The sequence below is a fragment of the Rattus norvegicus genome, chromosome 10 (genome assembly GCF_036323735.1).
Source record: "Rattus norvegicus strain BN/NHsdMcwi chromosome 10, GRCr8, whole genome shotgun sequence".
Taxonomy (NCBI): domain Eukaryota; kingdom Metazoa; phylum Chordata; class Mammalia; order Rodentia; family Muridae; genus Rattus; species Rattus norvegicus.
In genome coordinates, this window is record NC_086028.1 from 51,321,973 (window position 1) to 51,343,975 (window position 22,003).

At 43.0% G+C, this 22,003-nt stretch overlaps 1 protein-coding gene across 14 annotated transcripts in view; it reads right to left on the reverse strand.

Moving 5' to 3' along the window:
• Dnah9 (dynein, axonemal, heavy chain 9) overlaps positions 1–22,003 on the reverse strand; it is a 367,182-nt gene that overhangs the window by 325,177 nt on the left and 20,002 nt on the right. For 13 of the 14 annotated variants that reach the window (XR_005490291.2, XR_005490292.2, XR_005490293.2 and 10 more), the window contains 4 exons: positions 18,471–18,682; positions 16,487–16,720; positions 4,365–4,532; positions 1,371–1,487 (listed from right to left, as the gene is read on the reverse strand). Coding sequence is in view for 11 of the 14 variants with exons in the window: in NM_001427097.1 (NP_001414026.1) it covers positions 1,371–1,487; positions 4,365–4,532; positions 16,487–16,720; positions 18,471–18,682 (731 nt within the window). In the remaining 3 variants the exon portion in view is untranslated. The remainder of the gene's footprint in view (positions 1–1,370; positions 1,488–4,364; positions 4,533–16,486; positions 16,721–18,470; positions 18,683–22,003) is intronic. The other variant, XM_039087294.2, reaches the window with a different exon arrangement.

Genomic DNA, 22,003 nt, shown 5'->3' on the forward strand with positions numbered 1-22,003 from the left:
TTATGAAAACACTTTGAGAGTCTGGCCGCAAACAGAGATGTTTTGGGACCAGGGCCAAGGCTATAAAGGGTTCATTGCTCTTTTGTCTAAAACATTCTGTATGTTTTCAAGAACTGAACATTCTGAAACCTGTAGATAAGAGGTATGATCCTTGGATAAATGTAGATGTTTTCACAACAGGAACATCCAAAGACCATTAGAAAGACCCCAAACACCTTCCTGGTAGAAGAACTTCTGAAGCTACCTCTAGACACAAAACAGTAATATGCAACAGTATCCTAGGCAGAGTAATGGGGTGGCCACAGAGTGTCACATGAGCAGCCTCGGAATGGCAGGTGCCGAGAAATTCTGAGGGTTGAAGAGAGTAGTTTCTACACATGAGTAGAGTTATAGCATCCCATCGTATCTGCTGCTGAGTCTCAGTTAGTCATGTCAGCTCATGGTATATAGGGTCATTCTATGGTTACTCATAAACCATTTGCGATGTCTGAAGGATTACTGGAGTCTTGGAGGGTGAGTCACTAAATAATAAACATTTATTAAATCTCTCTCTCTCTCTCTCTCTCTCTCTCTGTGTGTGTGAATAAATGGAGTATGCTATATTTTGGTTATTTAATATTCTAGAATAGCATAGATTTGCTTACCCAAGGTTTATGCTTCTTTGACAATTGTCCTATAAATTATTTAGTCTATTTGGACATTTTCAATGACTAGAAACTTATCAAGAAAGTTCTTGTACAACACTGATGAAAATCTCTCTTCCCTCCTGAACCAAAATGCCCCCTCTCCCTAGGACTGTCTCCTAAACCAAGTCCTTGAGGCATCAGGCCTCTGCACAGTTCACCAGAGACCTCTCACATCCTACCGAATCCTTTGTCTTACATCAGCATCCTGAAAGTGTAGCCACTTATGCTCTCACCACCATAAACCATCTCTCTATTCTTCTTACTGCCTGGTATGGGACAAATAGGGACAGGACAACAGTTATTCCAGCTACCAGGCCTGGATTCTGTAAGCCCATTCTTCATAAATGCTGTGCTCAAGGCTAAGTCAACCTCTCTGTAGGAAGCAGCCTTAATACTTCTGAGCCCTGGTTTCAAGACAGTCACCATATTGGACCTTTTTCCTGTTAATGGTGACCCTCCTGATAGATGCACGGAATCTAAAAAGAGCATTGACATTTTCAAGGCATTTTAAAACTTTAAAGAAAGCATGAATGATCTGCCCAAGAAACCCAATTATATATGCTCATTGCCCCCTCCCCTCAGGAGGGGATGTTTGCAGGAAGAAATTAGAAGGTTACACTTATTATCCTCTGATGAGACCTGAGGAGGACACACAGGTGAAACTTCTGCTCCACTGGCACCAACCTTAAAGGCGTGCTCTACCTCAGGTACATCATCAAAAGCTTGAATTAAGATAGTCCCGAGTCTTCGGTCAAGATCTTCCACTCTCTTGTTAAATCCACAAACATCATTTTCAAATTCCTGAGGAGACATTTGAAATGTACATACATACACTATCCAAGAGAAACGAAATCTAAAAAGTATTTTAAAAAAAGAAAAGGAAACGATGTTTTCCTGCAACCCAATCTCAGCAGAGCCTTGGCTGCTAACCTTTGTACTAAAATCAGTCGTACCAAAGATTCATTTTAATTCTCTAAACCTCACCACATGGCCTAGTTAGCTCCTTTGTTGCTGTGATAAAACACTGAACAAAACCAACTTGGGGAGGAGAAGTTTATTTGATTTACAAATACATATCACAGTCCATCACTAAAGGAAATTGGAGCAGGAACTTCAAGCAGAAACCTGGAGGTGGGAACTGAGGCAGAAGTCATAAAGGAAAACTGTGCTGACTTGGATTTCTGCTGGCTTATCTGTATTATACAGACAAGAGTTACTTGCTTAGGGCTGGTTATGCCCACAGTGGGCTGGGCCCTCCTGGACCAAACAATCAAGAAAATGCCCCCGGAGACCTGGCCAGAGGCCAATGTCATGGAGTCAGTTCTCCAACTGAGTTTTCTTCTTCCTACAAATGTCTAGGTGTGTCCAGTTGCCAAAACCTAACAATGACACCCTGGGATTATGATGCTCTGGCCAAAATGGTACAGTTGAATGAAACAAAGTTGGCATTCACTCGCCTTCCTTACTGTGCCCCCTCTCTCTTCCACTTCCAAGCCCTTTTCTAGTCTGCCCACAGTGTCAGCTCTGATTACCCTAAAGATTATTGAAGCAGCAACAGCCCCAGGGTCACGATCTTCTCGTCTTCCCCAATTCAAAATGCAGCTCTTTTTCAGAGCCTCCAAATTAATATAGTCTTTAGAAGGAAAGTAAACTAATTAAATGAATACACACTATTCCTTCCAAATATACCTTAATTGGCGAAGACAGCAATTAGCCATTGTTCTTAAGTTTCTTAATTTAGTAAATCAAAACACAGGGTACACAGTTAAATCTGAGTCACAGACAAACAATTATTTTTAAAAAGTATAAGTGTCTCTTAATTATTGTTCTTTATCTGACAACCCTAAGCGTGCAAGCGTGCCTCACTTCTTAGGATGTAGCAATTTTCAGGAAAACTTAGATGGCTCAACTCTCTAATTTGTACAAATACTATTTATTAATATGTCTTTATGGAAGTCATACATGTTCTTATTCTATATTTTTAATATTTATTTATTTTTATTTACATATAAGAGTCCATCTTTGTGGTATGCATGTGAGTACAGGTGCCTGCAAAGGCTGGAAGAAGGTGTCGGATGTTGGGATGGAAGTTACAAGTGGTTGTGAACTGCCCAGTGTGGGCACTGGGCCTGGACTCCGGCTTGGAAGTACTGAGCATCACTTCAGCTCCCATTTTTGTTAAAAAAAAGAATAAACAAGGCAAAAAAAAACAAAGAAAAGTAGGAAAATATAGTACATTTATACATTTCAGCTATATTGGCATTGTGGTATTATGGTGTGCTTTTATATATGTATTATTTATATATGTGTGCATGTGTGTTATATAGGTATATATAATATATAAATATACATACATAGGATATATGATATTTTTATAGTTACAAATCCATCATATGTATATATGTATATTATTTATAAATGTGCATATACATTCTCTTTTGTAATCTATCTTCTTTTTTCTTTAATACCTCCAACTAATGGTATTTTTGATCAAGCCCTGTCTTGCTGGATCTGACCAACAAGGATCCCTTGAAGCTGAATGTGCTCAAAACAGATTCCTGCCCTAATTTTTACTTTTCCTGCCAGACTGTAATTTCTTCTTCTGTAATCCTGCCCTTCTTTAGGGAGAATCCTATTTCCTTTCCCCCATCATATAAAGTTCTTTCTTTTCCTCTGGTGCTTGACATTGAGGGGACCATGGGTGAAATCTGGACTCTGTGCCCCATCTTTAGAAAGTTCTGCCTTGCCTTTGTTTATCTTGAGTGGTCTTTTTCTATCCAACCCTGAATCATAAGGAAACTTCTACCAATATATCTCATCTTTGCTTGGCAGTCTATTCTTGAAGCTTAGAGTTTATTTGCAGCCTTTTTGAGTATAGTTGGTAAAGCAGTGTGTAAAAGCTGTAGAGTGATGTTTTGATACCTGTACAACACTGTGAGATGATCAACACAACAGAGGGAATGGACCTACCATGAATGATAGACTTAGCATGAGTTTTTATTTAAAATCTATGGTAATTCATCACCTCATATATCTAACAGGTGTGTGTGTGTGTGTGTGTGTGTGTGTGTGTGTGTGTGTGTCCTTAAAACTAACCCACCAGCAGAATTCAGATGCACAATACAGTGTTATTAACTGTGATCACCACATTGTACATTACACCTTAGAAGTCACTCACCCTGCATCAAGGACACTTTGTAGTCATTGACCAGCTCCTACTGTTTTCCGCTCTCAGCCCAGTGGCAAGATCCATTCTTGTCAGCTCCATAGACCTGACAATTTGACCATCTTGGATCCCAGGTTAAAGTGAGGTCATAAAGTATTTGTACCTTTGCAACTGGTCTACTTTGCTCAGCTTAAACCTTTGAAGCTTTAAAGTAGCCACTACTCCCGCTGTCTTCCCCATCAATAACCCTAGATAGCATTGGTTTGGAGTACTCAATGGCTGGGTCCTTTCTGACTTACTTGCACATAGAATAATTAGGGTCTTTCTAATGACACAGGAATGACAATTTCTCCTGACAACAACAATAATTAAATAACGAAACCAATAGGACCACAGAGCCATATGGAATTCTTAAGGGAAAAAGTAAAACTCATAAATGCTTGGGGGCTGAGCTAGAGGCAGCAGAAGAAAGATCAAGGTTTGTGATTTAGCCCCTCTCCCCCGAGTCCTACCATGCTCTCGGGGTTCAAACAGTCATAGGAACAGTCCAGGAAGACCTTGTACATCTCTTCAAATTCCTCATGCATTTGCTGAACTTTCTGACTCAGTGAGTTTCCTCTGAGGCCACTGAATTCAAGCTTTTCCAGCTTGTTGAAATCCAAGGCTGTCTTCAGAAGATCCTATCGGGATATTTCACAGAACTGTTGAAGGAATCATCCTCACCCTCACCCTCCCCACCAGATGGAGGAGACAAAAATCACAGGTGTGGTGGCTGCTTAGGAAAAGGCAATGTCTGGTTAGGTTTTTCAGCCTTATTATTAGAATGGGTTGGTTAAAGTCCATAACAACCTGAAGGAACAATGCAGATAAAGTGGATTCACACGAGCCAGAATAAAGAAAGAAATCATGAGACGTATGTGTCAGCCTTTCTGTGTTCTACTACAGACTACAAAAGACCATCATAACTTGTATGTTTTGTGTGGATTTTTATTCCAAGTGTCAATGTCAAGTCAGGCATGGTGATGCATGCCTGTTCTCCAGGCACTGAGGAGACAGAAGAAGGAGGATCAAGGCTAGGCTGTTTGTAAGTGAATTCAAGGCCTCATGTTCAAGAGGAGAGAGGTAAAATGTAACCCTGGAACAGCCCAGATGACCAGTTCAGAAGGTGTCTCTGGCCTTCTTGCAACTCCCTTTACCAAATAAGATCCCCATCCCAACACACAAATGTTTTCTTGGCACACAAAATCACATTGCCATCTCACTGACAGAAGGCAGTTACTTACCATCTCTTTCCTGGGTTTCTCCATCTGCTGCAGGGTAGTGGTAACACTCCACAACACTGTGGTGGGAACTAGCTTGAGTTGGTGTAGGCATAGGACTGAAGTGGCTTCCAGGACACTGTGTAAACTGCTATCATCATTGACACACCACATCCCAGCTGTGCTCAGAATTAAATGGCAGATGGATGACACAGCCCCAAAGCCTTGGGGCAGAGTGGCTCCCAAGCCTATGGAAGCCATATCATGTCTAATAGTAGGGATGACTTCTGAGCATGAAGAATAGGGAAGATTAAATTCATCCCTTGTGAAGACCTGCCTAAAAGCACAAAACTTCCAAGATCCAAGACGTATTTGCTGTCAGAACTCTCAGTGTGTACTCTCACTGTACTCTCAGTTATTGTTACAGAGAGAGAGAGAGAAAGAGAGAGAGAGAGAGAGAGAGAGAGAGAGAGAGAGAGAAGAAGGAGGAGGAGGAGGGAGGAGGAGGGGGGAGGAGGGGGAAAGAAGAGGGAGAGGGAGAGGGAGAGGGAGAGGGAGAGGGAGAGGGAGAGGGAGAGGGAGAGGGAGAGGGAGAGGGAGAGGGAGAGACATATAACTGTCATTCTGTAAACAGTCTGTGAGGGGCCCTGAGAAGACCCTCTGACATGTTGGAATGGCAAAAGCAAGTTATAGCAGCATACCTGAGCTGTGAGACATCAGGCCCTGCCTCTACTCCAGAACTTCCCATGGTGAGTGATCACTGCTGCTACTGACACCAAGTTCAAAAAGGGTGACAGAGGAACAGCAGTGAGGAGAAGCCACCAACTCCTCAGACTGTCAGGAAGTCTCCCACACAGCCTCTGGCAATGACTCAGAAGTCTGTTCATTCGGCCATGCTGAGGCAGGATCATCAGAAAAGGAAGGGAGGAAAGAGACAGCAGCAAGGAGGAGATAGGATCATCAGGATCAGAACCCTTGCCTCTGTGCACGTGTGCACGCTCCTCTCTCTCTCTCTCTCTCTCTCTCTCTCTCTCTCTCTCTCTCTCTCTCTCTCTCTCTGTGTGTGTGTGTGTGTGTGTGTGTGTGTGTGTGTGTGTGTGTGTTAGGGAATCACTACCCTAAAATATTAGGAATTATGTTAGAGAAAGCACACTTCTCTTCTTTCGCAGAGTGAAGCCTCCAGTTCAATCTTCAGTATTAGAAAATGGATAAAGGCTGAGAAGAAGGAGGGAAAGAAAATACTAGAAGAAAATATGGAACCACTTCAAGACACCAGTATAGGCCAAGGCTTTTTGAATAAAAACTCCAAGACAGAAGACACAGAAGTGAGAGCACATCAGTAGCAATGAAGAGATTGCAGGGCTTCTGCACAGCAAAGGAAGCAATCTACAGAACTAGGAGGCAGAGCAAGGAGACATCTGTGAATCTACAAAGTATTTACAAGTGATTCCTCCGATGGAAAATAAATACCAAGAGTATACAAGGAGCCCTATAACCAAAAGCCAAATAGACCAAGTATACATTGGATAGAGGGCACAAATTAGACACTTCCTGTTAAAAGAAACTGTATGAAAAATTAAGCAAGGGTTAGACTGACAGTGATGTCTCAGTGTTGGCTATAGAGGCTACACATAATGACATAGAATTTAAAAAAATGATATCTTCTGTGTGCTGAAAGAATACACCTCAGCCCAGAGCACATGAGGAAGATATAAAACTATGTGAGCTTTTGATAAGTGAATGCTCATGCACTGATTTTTTTTGCATAGTCACTAAAGGAGTGGAGGTAGCATATACAATCCAAATCCACAAAGCCAGCCTAATGCTTTTACCTGAAGGGGGGGAGAGAGTTTGAATCATGGAATAACACAGACAGGCATCTGTTGACTATGTTTCATTCTTGGCCTGTGGTGATTGTGGAGCTGGGGTAGTTTGTGTGATCATTACTCATTAAAAGTTTATATTTACACTTTGTTCTTAAAAAAGAAAATCACAGGGCTTTCAAATTCATGAAAAAATATTTAACTTTACCAGTTGTTAAGGAAACTTAAGATCACAATGAAGTAGACAGCCACAGTTAAGATGTCTAGAATCCAAAGGACACAAGCTAGCAAATGCTGGTGATGAATTTAATAGGCCAACAAGGGAGAAAAGTACAGAGGGTCAACAAACAACTGAAGCTAGATCTACCACACGACCGTCCATTCCCTTCCACGTAAGTGTCTGAAAGAAATGGTTTCAGTATATTAAAGAGACACCAGCATGCCCACATTTGTTGCTATTCAGAACGGATGAAATACAGAATGACCTTCACAGCCATCAGCTGGTAATAGGTGAAATTCATTATAAATAATGACACTCTGTTATATGTACCAAAGTCTATAGAACTGGAGAACATATATGAGGTCAAAAAAGTCCCATGCAGAAGGACAAGTAAGTCATGTTCTGTCACATGTAGATGCTTAAAATGATGCAATCCAACAGTGCATGGCAACTCCTAGAGACAGAAGGTCACAGCAAGGAGGGGGTGAAGGCTTGATAATGGGGACACACACAATCAGACAGAAGTGAGGTCTAGTACTCCCACATAATGGTGGAGACTGGCAGTTCATCATAACACATCTGATAAAGAACAGAAAGAAGGAATCAAAAGCTCCACAGAGTAATGGGAATGTGAAAATGCTGATCACTCTGAGCTGATAACACGTATTGCACAATGCATTGAAATATCACAGTGCATTCCATAACATTTTCAGTGCTTACATGTTTATGGTCATGTTAACTACTCTCATTTGACCATTACACTATACACACATGACACATTGTCACAGCTATATCTCATAAGCTTGCACAATTCAAATAATCATAAGATAGTGGCTGGGAATCCTAACACATATGTAACCCTACTGCTATAGAGGCTGAGATAGGAGAACCATGATTTATAGGCCAGCCTGGGCTATTAAGAGAGACTTTGACTCAAAGAAGCAACACTGTTCAACTTTATATGCTTAGAAGAAAGCAAATGGATCCTATTAAAATGAAAATGACTCCGATGGCAATTCATATCTCTTACTAGCTGCTTTGTTTTACAGGAGAAAAATATTTGTGCCTTGGAATACTTCCCCTGAAGTCATTCTTCACAATTGTGTGGATGTCGATTTCAATTTGTTGGGAAATCCTCTCTAGCCATTTTTAAAAGACAGATGCATCTTGATACATTTGGTTATAGCAGAAAATGAGATGATAATTTCATTTTACTTTTTTATTTCTCAAGAAGCCCTGATGCACATTCTTAGGTTGTCAGTGGGAGGCACTCTATTGGTAGTATAAGCAGGAGATCGTGGGGATCAGAGTGGTAGTTAATTACTGTATTTTCAGGGAAAGTCTAGTTAGTGACTTTCTTCAAAGTTCTTTCTCTGTCTTAAAACACCAATCCCCCACACTATTGCTGAAGCACTTGCTGACAGGAACCTAGTATGGCTGTTCCCTGAGAGGTTCTACCAGCACCTGACCAATACACATGTGGATACTCACAGCCAACCATCAGACTGAGCCTGGGGACTTCAACAGAAGAGCTAGGGGAAGGACTGAAGGAGCTGACGGGTATTGCAACCCCATAAGAAGAACAATATCAACTAACCGGACCTCCCAGAGCTCCCAGGGACTAAACCACCAACCAAAAAGTATATGTGGAGGGAGCCATGGCTCCAGACACATATGTAGCAGGGGATGGCCTTATCTGACATCAATGGGAGGGGAGACTCTTGACCCTGCGAAGGCTTAATGCCCCAGCATAGGGGGACACTACAGTGGTGAGGCAGGAGTGGGAGAGTGGGTAGAGGAGTACTTTCATAGAGGCGAAAGGGAGGGGTAGAGGGGGGATGGGATGGAGGCTTTGTGAAGGAGTAACCAGGAAGGGGGATATCATTTGAAATGTAAGCAAATAATTTTTTTTTAATGAACCATACTTTTACTGCGGGAACTAGAAACATTACAACAGGCTATCCTGTCAGTCTCTGCTGCCCTCATTGCCACAGAGAGAGGTCCCCAGACATAAAATAGAACACTGGTTCCCTAAAGCCAGATGTAACCTCCCATTGGGGTATCTTGTTATTAGGAAATCATAGACACAATGTTTTATCTAACTTAAACTTGTATTTGGGGCTCATGGGAAGGTTTGGGAGGCTTTCCTTCAATTTCTGTCAAAAGGGCTCCCTCTTTCCATCCCTCAGCATGCCCCTCTCTCTTTTTTTTTAATTTGAGCTTTTATCCCTGAGATCTTACTGTACTCAGGCATGATAATATTTAACTTTATATTGTGTTATTTTCTACCCATCGTTCCCAGGAGTTTACAAATATTCCAAAGGTCTCCCAGATTCCACTGTGCCTGAGAGAAGGCTCAATGCTGAATCAATATTTGGTGAATGAAGTCATGTTCTTTCTGTTTTGATTTAGCTGCCGCACATCCAACAGAAAGCAACAAAGCGACAGAAAACCTAGCAAGCCGGACTGCTGAGCAGTTAGCGGGAATGAAGAAAGGTAGGCAGAGAAGTCAAAGGCAGGACAGCTCGGTGTTAGAAGGATCCTTGACAAGTGCAAAGTAGATACTTTGGTGGCTGTACTTTGAGGCAAGAGGCAAATGACTGAAAGAGCATAGGAATAGACCATATAGGTTGAAGTTAGTTAACTGCTGATGTGTAATCATCTTCATCTTTAAAAAGGGAGCAGTTCCTGGGAAGCCAACAAATAGAGCATGTAGTTTCCAGACAGTCCAAACCGGACTACTGAGACAGCCAGTGAGTTCTTTATCCCTGTGAAGATTCTGATGAAATCCACAGTGAACAGTGCTGTAGAAATTATGTCTGTAGCTGCAGACACAGACTTAGTACCCTAATCACAACCCATCAAGGTTTCTTAATTTACACATAGGCTCTTTTCACAGCCCATTTAAAAGTTCTCAGTGACAGATAAAAGGCAAGCTTAAGCCAATAGGCTTAGATATGTTTTAAATGTCAATGGTTATTAATCCTAGTAGGAGAACCATGAAATGCATTGTGCTGTGTACAGGATGTGCATAGGAGCCTTGGAGCTAGAAGAACTGTGACACTCATGTTCATACAACCCTGGTCCTGCTGTTTGCTGGCTCTGTAGCTTGGAGCAAGACACTGAGATTCTAAGGTTCATTTGCCTAATCTGTAGATGGGAACAGTGATATTTAACATACAATGGGATTGGGGACAGTGATATTTAACATATCATGTGGTTCTGCAGAAGGGGCCAATGTAGGATGTCAGAGTCAGCACTATAATTAATTGTGACCATCCCAACGCCACCCTCACATCATTAGATACTGGATGAGTAAAACCTTCTCCAAGAGAGGCTGCTACTCCTTTGTAGGCAGGTATCACAAAGTGCCCGGGGTCCCAGAATTCTTACTGGGCTGACTGGGCCCTATTTTTTTTATGAAAAATGAAGCAACATTTAATGGTGGTGGCAGGTGGAGAGATGGGGCTCAATTTGTGCTCTGGCCCATGAGATGGAGAATCAAAACCAGAGGTAATGGCAAGCTTCACCAACGGCTACTTTAACTCCCGAAGGAGAGGTCACGCCGCCAGTCTTAAAAGAAATGTCTTCGGAATTCATTAAGGGAGAGCACAAAGCAGATACTCACAGATGAAAATCTCTAAAGGTCATTTGAAGAAAGACGGTTTTCTTTACCTTTCGACTGCCACCGACCTTATGCGGCTAATGGTCTCACACGTGACCATGTGTTCAAGCTGGGCTGAAAAGGAAGCCAGCCCAATTAGGCCAGGAATGAAGAGAGGCTGGGCAGACTGGCTAGAGATGGCAGAGGGACCACAAGGAAATGTGGTGTGTATCAGGTCAGCTTATTACCTCTCTCCCTGCTAATCACTCTGCATAAAGCCCCAGCAGGAAATCATTTTGTCTCCTAGTGAATCACAGCAATTTTATAATGAAAGAAATGAGGGCTCTCTCTAAGCGGCTCCCCATGTCATTCGCACAGAAGACGCTGCAGGCAGAAACATAAACATATTCAGATTCTACAATATTGTGGCAAAAAGTGGGGGGGACTGCAAGCATGCATGTGTGCTTGTGCTGGAGTACAGTGCTCAGGGGAAGGGGGAGTCAAGAAACCCAGAGGCATGAAGAAATGGCCTTTCTTCAGTTCCTTGACTATTCAAACTGCAAAGTTTTTGTGTACTTTGGATGTACTCTTAGGTCAATGGTTCTTAACTTGTGGTTGCAACCCCTTTGGGAGTCAGATGAGCCTTTCATAGGGGTGGCCTAAGACCATCCAAAAACACAGATATTTATATTATGATTCACAATGAGCAGCAAAATGGAAGTTTTAAAGTAGAAATGAAAATAATGTAATGGTTTGGGGTCACAACAACATGAGGAACTGTATTAAAGGGTCATGGTATTAAGAAGCTCTACCTCTCCTGGGCATATACCCAAAAGATGCTCCAACATACAACAAAGACACATGCTCCACTATGTTCATAGCAGCCTCATTTATAATAGCCAGAAGTTGGAAAGAACCCAGATGCCCTTCAACAGAGGAATGGATTTAAAAAATGAGGTACATCTGCACAATGGAATACTACTCAGCTATCAAAAACAATGACTTCATGAAATTCATAGGCAAATGGATTGAACTAGAAAATATCATCTTTAGTGAGGTAACCCAATCACAGAAAAACACTCTTGGTATGCACTCATTGATAAGTGGATATTAGCCCAAAAATTCGAATTACCCAAGATGCAATCCATAGACCACAGGAAGCTCAAGAAGGATGACCAAAATGTGAATGTTCCCACTCCTTCTTAAAAGGGGGAAAATATCTATAGGAGGGGATATGGAGGCAAAGTTTAGAGCAGCGACTGAAGAAACAGCCATTCAGAGTCTGCCCCACATGTGGCCCATATACACAGAGCCACCAAAACTAGATAAGATGGATGGAGCTAAAAAAAAATGCATGCTGAAAGGGACAGGGTATAGCTCTCTCCTGAGAGACACATCCACAGCATGTCCAATACAGAGGTCAATGCTAGCAGCAAACCACTGAACTGAGAAAAGGACCCCCTTTGGGGAATTAGAGGAAGGACTGAAAGATCTGAAGGGACTTGTAACCCCATAAGAACAACAATGTCAACCAACCAGAGTTTCCAAGGACTAAACCACTACCAAAAGACTATACATGGTCTCACCCAGGGCTCCAACTGCATATGTAGCAGGGAATAGCCTTGTTGGGGCACCAGTGGAAGGGGAAGCCCTTGGTCCTGCCAAGGTTGGACCCCCAGTGCAGAGGAATGTGGGGGGGGCGATAAGGGGAGTGGATGGGGGTTACACCCATATGGGGGACTGGGAGGAGATAGAGACTTACGAACAGGAAACTGGGAAAGGGAATAACATTTGAAATGTAAATAAAGAAATATATCTAATAAAAAAAATTTAAAAAAGAAGGCTAACCACAGTCTTATGTGAAGCCATAAAGTCAAATAAAGCCCTTCCTTGGAAAGGGGACTAGAACTTTATGTGAGCTACTTAATTAAAAAGACCTAAAAACTATATGGTTAAAAGCAGGGTACACAAATAGAAAAAAAAGCATGTAAGGGCAGAAATAACACCACAAAGCCAATTTCAGCCAAATGCAAAGGCAAGGAGGGAAAGAAGGATGGAGAGAGGGAGGAAAGGAAAAAGAAAGGGAGTGAGGGAAGGAGACATTTATGGCGCCCTGAAGCATGTAGAAGTTTAGTGAGAAGATTACATACTCCTGCAAACAAATCCCAGCTCAGCATTCTGCACTGGGTGACTTTGCATAAATTAACTGATGTATCCTGTTGAACTGTTTATTAAAGATGGGAATTGATGATTAGCTTTCCTGAGAACTGCAGTGACACATGCTCTAAGTGACACATGAGGAAAGTACCTGCGTATCTCACTTTTCTCTGTTTGTAGTCTTCAGTTTCCACAGCAAGGATCTTGTGATGTAGAGGAGAGCATGAGAAGAGCATCCTGCTGTCCTGGGAAGCTGCTGCTCCACCCAGACTGCACACCATTTGCCAGCACCCACCCACCCACCTTCTTTCAGCAAGCACCCAGAAGGGAAGCGTGGACCTGTGCAACAAAATTCTCTTGTGCAAAATAAGCAAAAGGGCAAAGAACGTCACAGATGAGAGGACGGGAGGCTTGGAGCAGTGTGGAGATTAAAAGCCAGCCTCTTGCAACCTGGCCCTCAGCAGGAGCAGAGGAGAGCTGAGGGTACCGATGTCAAACTATTCAGTTCACTTCTATTTATTAATTGCAGGTGCCAACAGCATGGTGGTCATATATCGCATTAGAATAGAAGATGAAGAAGCTTAAGTCAATGCTAATTCTTGCTGGAGAGAAGCAGATTAATCTCATTTGAAACAGACATTGATCACTGCATACTCAGAATGTTAACTAAAGGGCTACATGAAATATGCCAGAAGACAATCAATATTCCCCCGTCCTGCTGCACTGAGGGGGGAGAGAAGAGATGGGGACGGGGGCGGAGAGAAGATGGAAAAGGGCAAGGGGGATGAATCTGAGCCGACATTGGAGAGATTAAAAAAAGAAAGAAAGAAAGAAACGGAGGCGGTGTGCCCAGGAGCAAAAGAGTAAGTAACCCAGCGTACAAGACAGACAACTTAGGAAGGACGGAGAGCAGAGGGCATCAAGCTCTCTCCAGTCAAACCAGGGCAACTCCTTTGTATGCATCTGAGCCATTGATTCCGGAAAGAAGCCGAGAAGGGAATACTATGAGATAACGATGGTCAGAGGGCTATGGCTAACTATGCTGATGTTTACTGATACCCTATGCACATTAGATGCCCTTATGTCATATGGTTAGCATGTGTGTACAGGGCTGAAGCCCCTCCTAGTCAGTGCAAGCTTGTTTTGAGGCTGGAGATCCTGCAAACATGACTGCTACAATGCTACAGAGGTAATTATTCCTCCCTGGTCAGCCCAGAGGCCAGGGTGTCCATCACTTTGGCTACACAGCGGCAAGGAGTTGAGTGGAGATGAGAGAATAATGAATGGAGGAGAAAGGAACAGGGGTTGAGCAGCAAGAACTGTGCTGGAAATAGCCATGAGAAAATGAGGCATTTAAGATGATGCCACATATGAATTATTAATACCCCCTGATTCTGATGAACGGTTTAAGGTATGCCTTTCATAAAATCTAGCTTCTGGCTTTCTCTCATTTATTTTCTGCCTTCATGCCTTTCCCCAGTGAATTCTTTTTCCAGTTCAAAATTGACTTCCTCTTGTGTTTTTTTGCTATTTTTCAAAGTTCTCCTGGGTTAGGATCCCCCCTCTCTTTTTTGCTCCCAGTTATCTACATGTACTTTTATTATGACATTCAATTCACCCTGGCAAAGTTTACTGATTCTATGTCTTTCTACCTTGAATGTCCTGTGCTAATTTATCTCTCTTCTCCCATTCTATGACTACATGTTCATGACAGTTCTTTAGGTAAAACTATATTCTATTGATCTTTGGGTGCCAGCTCTTGGCTCGGTGCCTAGGAAATTTAAATCTGCATTTAAAAAATTTTGACATGAACATATTTAGTCTGTTATTGTTTTATCTTTGTCATCTAATGGTTTTGTTGGGCTCATTACAGAATTTCTGCAACACATCTCTCTTGATCCCAAATCTGCGCTACTAATAAGTAGGAGCATAAGTTCAACAGTCTTCTCTGTTCCCTCAGCTATTGGTTTAACATTGAACTTGATGCTGACGTCCTCAAGTTATCCCTAGCTATGTATTTCTTATTCTTACCTTCCCAAAAAACTTCAATCCGGTTACATGAACTACAAAGAAGCCCTTCTTTGCACAAAAAAAGGAGACCATCACAAAAAACCCTAACTAGACATAATACAGAGATCAATACGTTGTGGGAGCCTGTCCCCACAATATGTCTACATCATATCTCCCGCTAGGGGAAGATGTGGAAAGAAGGGCTGCAAAGATTGCAAGAGCCAGGAGGTAAGCTGTGAAATGTCTCTCCTAGAAATGGTTGCATTAGAAAGCCCAGAACAAGTGTGATATCAGTGGATATGTTCATGTGGAAGCATGGGAATCTTATTGGGTCCACAACTAGATGAAGAATTATAGGTCACTAATGGCTTCTGAGAAAAGAATTAGCTTATTCCCACGAATAAGCTCCCTGGTTAGTTGTCAAATGCAAAGCAGACATTGTAGAGGCAAATGACAAAAACAGACTCAGCAGGTTGCGTTTACGTACATATTTGTGCAGACATGTGTAACAATAATAGCAAAAATATGCTTTTAACTTGAGAGTTGGGGGTACAAGGAAGGAGTTCCAGAAAAGGTAACTGAGAGTGAAAGGAAGGAGGAAAGAGATCATGATAAAGTATTTTTTTTTCTGGAGCTGGGGACCGAACCCAGGGCGTTGCGCTTCCTAGGCAAGCGCTCTACCACTGAGCTAAATCCCCAACGATAAAGTATTTTTAAAAAATTAAAATGCAATAAGTAAGCCCAGAGCTGTAAGACACTAAACAAAATGTCTCACGTCTTTTCCCCTTAGAACTTAAACTAAAATTTATAGTAATGTTTAAATATTTGGGGGCAAAGATGATTAGCAATCAGATATGTTTCTTTGTCCCAGGGATTCACCAATGTTAGCCACTGGTCAGTCTAGGGGTGAAGTTCAAAGCAGCTGCTCTGTGAGAATGGGCAGCTGCATGTAGACCTGTTCTCTTTCAGATTTGAACAGTGGACTTTGCAGCCTGAGTGTATTTGAAAACAAGCGGAGTTCACAGACTGACTTCTAGAGCGCTCTTCCCGAGTGCCTATGATAAAACTCTCTGACTCCTGACAGAACCAGCCTTGCTTAAGGGTCAATCCAAATGACAACTATATACCATATACTGAAACTTTCTATGATTCCTTCAGTCAACCGCGGGTGACTGTTGTGTTTGAATCTAAAATGTCACCCGAGGACTCTCATGTTTAGATGTTTGATCCCCAGGTGGTGGATCTGTGCTGGGAGGGTTGGAATGTTTAGGGGACAGAGCCTGACTGATAGAAGCAGTTCAGGCCTCTGGAGTATAACTGTAAGGCTTAGCCCCGGTTCGAGTCTTGCTCTCTGCTGTCAGTTTCATCACTATGTGAACAACACCTGCCAGGTGTCCCTGTTGCCACAGATGAAGCTTGATTTTTCCCTGACTTTTGCCTCCATGACAGGCTAAAACTCTCTGGAACTGTGAACCAAAATAAAACTTTCTGGCCACGAGGAAGCATTTGAGGCTTTGTGCTTACTACTGCGTTGGAGCCCAGAGTAAGTGAATATACTCACCTCCACCATGCGTAGTCGGCCCAGAAAGCCATCCAGTCGTACAAAGACCAGAGATGCTTGGAAATCCCATGCCCTGACTTCAGAGTCCTCCTTGAAGTAAGTATGGAGATGTTCCCTTCTGTCCTGAAATGCCTGTTTGAAGAAGCTTAAGGTATCTGAGACTATTTGCAGTTTTCTCTGACTCTCTTCCACCTCACTTCTCAGGAGGTCTTCCGGGCTGAGGTAATTAGAGGCCTGGGAGGTAAATAAATTAGCATCCGTAGGTATGGTGGCTGCTACAGGATAGCCCATAACTATGTCAACACTGTCTTAGAACCAAATAATTGCCCTTGTAGTATTTCTCACAAGTACAACACAGAAAACTTCTGCCCAAGCCTCCAGTTCCACAGATGACCTTGGGCCAGTGTCTAAATCCAACAATCTACATGTTCCTTCAATCACAATGTGTTTTTGAACCACACTGTGTTTCGACAAGTGACCGGTTAGATACCAGGAGGCACCATGGGACTTGACTGGGTCAGATGGACCCAGGCAGATATTGAACCCAACAAGCTCTTCTGTGACTTAATGGCTTTGACAGAAAAATACTTTGAATGCAAGAATTAGTTGGGTCATACCTATTTCTCTCTCTTTAAGAGACTTGAACCTGGGAGCTGGGAAGCTAGGTGACTGGATAGTCCCTGTCATCAACCCAGGGAGCAGCAGAGAGAACTGGGTCTAGATGGTATCATCTGAAACCACAGTGTGAGTCAGCCTTCCCTGGGATTTTCAAAGCATGGGAGCTAATAGTGTTCTCTATTGGTGCTCCATTTTGTCTCCTTATACTTTCAACTAAAAGTCCACATCAGTAGTGATGGTGACGCACGGAGGGTGAGACAAACACTCCAGATATGAGTGCAGCTTTGGGTGAGCCAAGTCCTAAAGCTTGACCGACACCCTTCAGTGATAAACTCTGAGACCCTTCTTGCTCCTTCAGCTGATGACTGACTAGGATTGTAAGTGTAACACCATCTTGTAGCCTCATGCCCAGAGGATGACAGTTACTACGAACCATTCTGAGAGCTCGCTCATTGCTTTCTAAGAGCTGACTGTTCTTAGATGCCAAAAGAAGTCAATATGGAGGAAAGGAAGGTCACCTACACCAAGGTTTCTAGTTCTACTTACAGATGCACGCTTTAAGATTTATACTGTTCTCAATTCTACAGGAACCCCTAAAGGGGACCAGGAAAGCCAGCATGGTGGTACACAGCTGAATTCCCATAGGTTTGGGAAGGTGAGACAGGAGGATTGCAAGTTTAAGTTTAAAGCTAGGCTGGGAAATATAATGTCATGTCTCAAAATAAAATTTAAAAATATGGACCTTGGGTTCAACCTTCAAACAAAAACAAAAACAAAACAAAACACCATCAGCAACAAAATGCAGAGGAAGAATCTGTGCAATCCAAACAACAGCATCTTGAAGGTACAGAGCTAAACAGCTTTGAGCGTGCCCAGGACACAGATCTCATTGGCGTCTTTACATTGAAGCCCTCACTGACCCCTGTGAAACAGTTCCTCCTCGGAGCACCATTATGTACAGGACAATGAGGCACAGAGCAGGTAAGTGGCTTGTGTTAGAACACAGGGCTCACACGTAGTAAGTCAGAAATAGAATCCCTTGACTTCTCAGGCTTCTGTCTCATTTACCAGGCTCCACTGGTGACACAATACCAATCCCTCATACAGATCACGAAAGAGGTTGCAATTTAACAGCCCTGCCCCAGGGCTTAGGTGGAAAGTAGGAGAGACTGGGCCACCACCATGTTAGCAGTAAGGAAAACCTCTTTATGAACTTCTGGCTTGTGAAAATATAAAATTCAAGTGTGAGAATTCTTTGGGCCTTAATTACTTCTGTGCCTAGGGAAACACATATTTTATTCTCCCATATGCCTTTGTGACAACCAGCCCCTGAGGAGAAGTTCCTGGGATGCGCAGATCAGCTCACCTGCTGGATGAGGAGGTTACAGATTTCCTGGAGCAGCACCGTGAGCCTCCCTGGGGAGCGGTACCACTTGCAGTTAGCCCAAATCAGACAGACCACATGGAGCAGAGGCCGCAGCCTGCCCTTCACCTCGGGAAACTCCATGTTCTCCAGGATGTCCAGGTGTTGTTGGAGCGGTAACAGGTGCACACGGATGTCCTGGGCCTCTGTCAGGGCTGGAAGGAATCAAAGATGGTCAGCTATCCCTGCTGGGGCACCACCTACCTCATGGAGCCCCTGTGCCTGGAGAGTGAAGAGTTGGCTATGCCGAAGCTTCAGTTTCTTCCTGACCTGAGAAGACAGCTAGGAGATGGGTTCAGAATGCTTCCTGGGGGGTTTGGGGATTTAGCTCAGTGGTAGAGTGCTTGCCTAGTAAGCGCAAGGCCCTGGGTTCGGTCTCCAGCTCCGAAAAAAAAAGAAAAGAAAAAAAGTTTATAATTATTACACAGAATACCTCCTGGATAGAAAGTCTGAAGCCTAGAGCACTCAGAAAAATCTAGAATGATGGACTAAGAAGCTCTCTGACAACACTCTTGCATCAGGATTTCTTCCTGACTTTCCCAACCTATCTTGGCTATGGTTCCTCTTAATGTGAAGAAACGCCACAGCCAAAGCAATTTGAGGAGGAAAGGGTTTATTCAGTTTATGCTTCTATATTACAGTTCATGATGGGAGGAAGTCAGGACAGAACTCAAGCAGGGCAGGAACCTGGAGACAGGAGCTCAGGCAGAAGCCTTGGATGACTGAGGGCTGCTTACTGGCTTCTTCCATATTCCTTGCTCATTCTGCTTTCTTATAGAACTCAGGACCACCAGTCCAAGGATGGCTCCACCCACAATGGGCTGAGCACTCCCCAATCAATCACGAAGTAAGAAAATGCCCTATAGGCTTGTCTACAGTACAACCTTATAGAGGCAATTTCTCCATTAAGGTTCCTTTTTCTCTGATGACTAGCTTGGGTCAAGTTACCATAAAACTAGCTAGCACACAGCCCCAGTCTGCAGCTCCACTTTGGCAGATCCTCTACTTTGATTAATGCTTGCTAATTAATTGATGCTGATATCACAAAGATGACATGTAGCCAGTTGACGGGACATGTATAAAAGCCAGCGGAGTGTGCCTTCAAAGGCTGACCAGGCACCTCTCAATTCTATGACTTAGGACACATTTAATATCAACCCCAAAGTAGCCTGCTCTGGGAGGTAATTTCACAAGTCCTCATGTAAACAGGAAACAGGGTAAATGGTATCTTCCTGGAGAGCCACACAGTGCCAGGACTGTACCATTCAGTTAATCAATGACAGTGTCTCCGGTGAGAGTTTAATAGAAACTCTTCTGAGTGAGTGTTTGTGAAAGAGAAGTCATGCGGGATGGAGGAGTGGTGTGGCCTGAGGTGGCAAGATGCTGCCACCAGGAAATGTGGGAACACTGGTAGCATTGGCATGTGCCTAGCAACCCAGAGGAAATGGAAGCCATACTGAAGGGAATAGCTGCAGTTGTTTCCCTCCTGGGCAGGTGGTGTCTATGAGAGCAGGTAGACTTAGGCCATAGTATATGGATGAGGTTCCATGTCCACCCTAAAGGAAACTCAAAACTTCCCTGATTTAGCTGCAACCTACAATCATTCAGTAATTTTTCTACCCGTAGACATGCGGCATCCTATAAGACTTAAATAATTCTCTAGATTCACTGTGTGACTCCACCAGCCCCGTTTCCCTGAACAAGAGGAGTGGTACCCCTGTTAATTCTTCTGAACCTCTGGTTCAGTTGCCATGAGACCCAAGGGACACATGATATGTGGGGATGGACGATGGTACTTTATATCTCAGTGGTATGAGTCAGTCAAATGACATGGCACTCGGATAAGAGCAGTAATTCTGTGTGGGAGGCTGACAGTACTAGAACCATTGAGTTGGGGCAGAGGACTTTCACATTCATTCTAAAGAGCACGGGCCCTGGCTTTACATGTTGTTGAGAGCCAAGGTCGAGATGCGTGCACAGGGTGGAAGAGGCTGAGGCGTAGACACAGGGTCAACCTGTGTGGGTGGACTTTAAAACTCACTTTCCTCACACCACTGGACATCTGAACATCCACTTGACTGTTTTAAGACCATAACATTTGGGAAAGAAAGGGTTTCTCCCTTGCTCAAGCAAGGAGTGATCACTATGAGTGGAAAAAAAAAATGGTGACAGAGCTAGGATTATGCTTGGTTTTGGTGTTGTTTGGTTTTGTTTTCAAAGATACCTTTCTCTCAATGTCTGAAGGATACTGGTCGCTAGCTCCACCTGGATCCCCAAAGGCAATAATTCTCAAGTCTCTTGTGTAAAATACTACAGTCCTGGCGTATAAGCTACACAGTCCGCTGTGTACGTGAGATCTCTCTGTCACTTACAATATCCAACACAGTGACCGTGCTGAGCCGTTGTTCAAACCCATGTTCTATTGTGTGCTGGGGGTAGAACCTAAGGTCCCACGAATGTCAAGCATTCACACTGTCGCTGAGCTTTACTTAGCCCATTGAGTACGTTCTGAATTTAATATTTTGAGAATTTCATACATAAGCACCACATATTTATATTACCTCCATCCTTCCCTCTTGACCCTCAAATTTTTTCCATGCCTCCTCACCCCCTCTCAAATTTGTGACTTTTTCTCCTTCACTATAGGTATACACACACACACACACACACACACACACACACACACACACGTGTATTAGGTTATATATATATATATATGCACATATGTTATATATTCATATATGTATACACACAATGACTGTATATATACACATGTGTGTGTGTGAATATAACACATGTGCATATATACATGGCCTACTGAGTCAATCTGGTGTTATTCCTATGTATCTGTGTTTAGTATGGGCCACTTGGCATTAGATAACCTACCATGGAACTTATACCTAGAGAAAGGTAATTCTCTCAGCAGCCACTAATTGCCTGTATCTCTTCAACCGGGGGTAGGAACTTGTAAATTTTCCCCATCTATGTTGGTATGTCACTTGGTGTCATTATAAAGGCTTGCTTTATGTAACCATATTGTTGAGCTGTCATGACTGGTTGTCATATATTGAAGATACTAGGTAGCCTCAGCATCCTGGGCCTTTGGGTTTTAAAGCTTTACAGGTTCCCTTCCCTGTCTTGGGGGCTGTGTTGTTACAGGTACCAGTGGAGACTGAACATCTGATGGTCACTTAGCCTCTGAATTTTGGCCAGCTGAGAATTTCTATAATAGTCTCCCTTTGTTGCAAAAGGAGAATTCTTTGATGAGGATGAGAGCTACACTTATGTGTGTGAAGAAGGACAAGTATTTAGACCAGAGCTAGAAATCATATTAGTTTAGGGAAATAGTAGCAGCCTCACCTCTAGGGTCTATGAGGTCACCAGCCTTTGGCTAGATTTGCAGTGTTGGTTATGAACTCCTGCACACTGAACAGGCCTTACATTCAGTCACACAGCTACCCTTTACCCCCAAAACA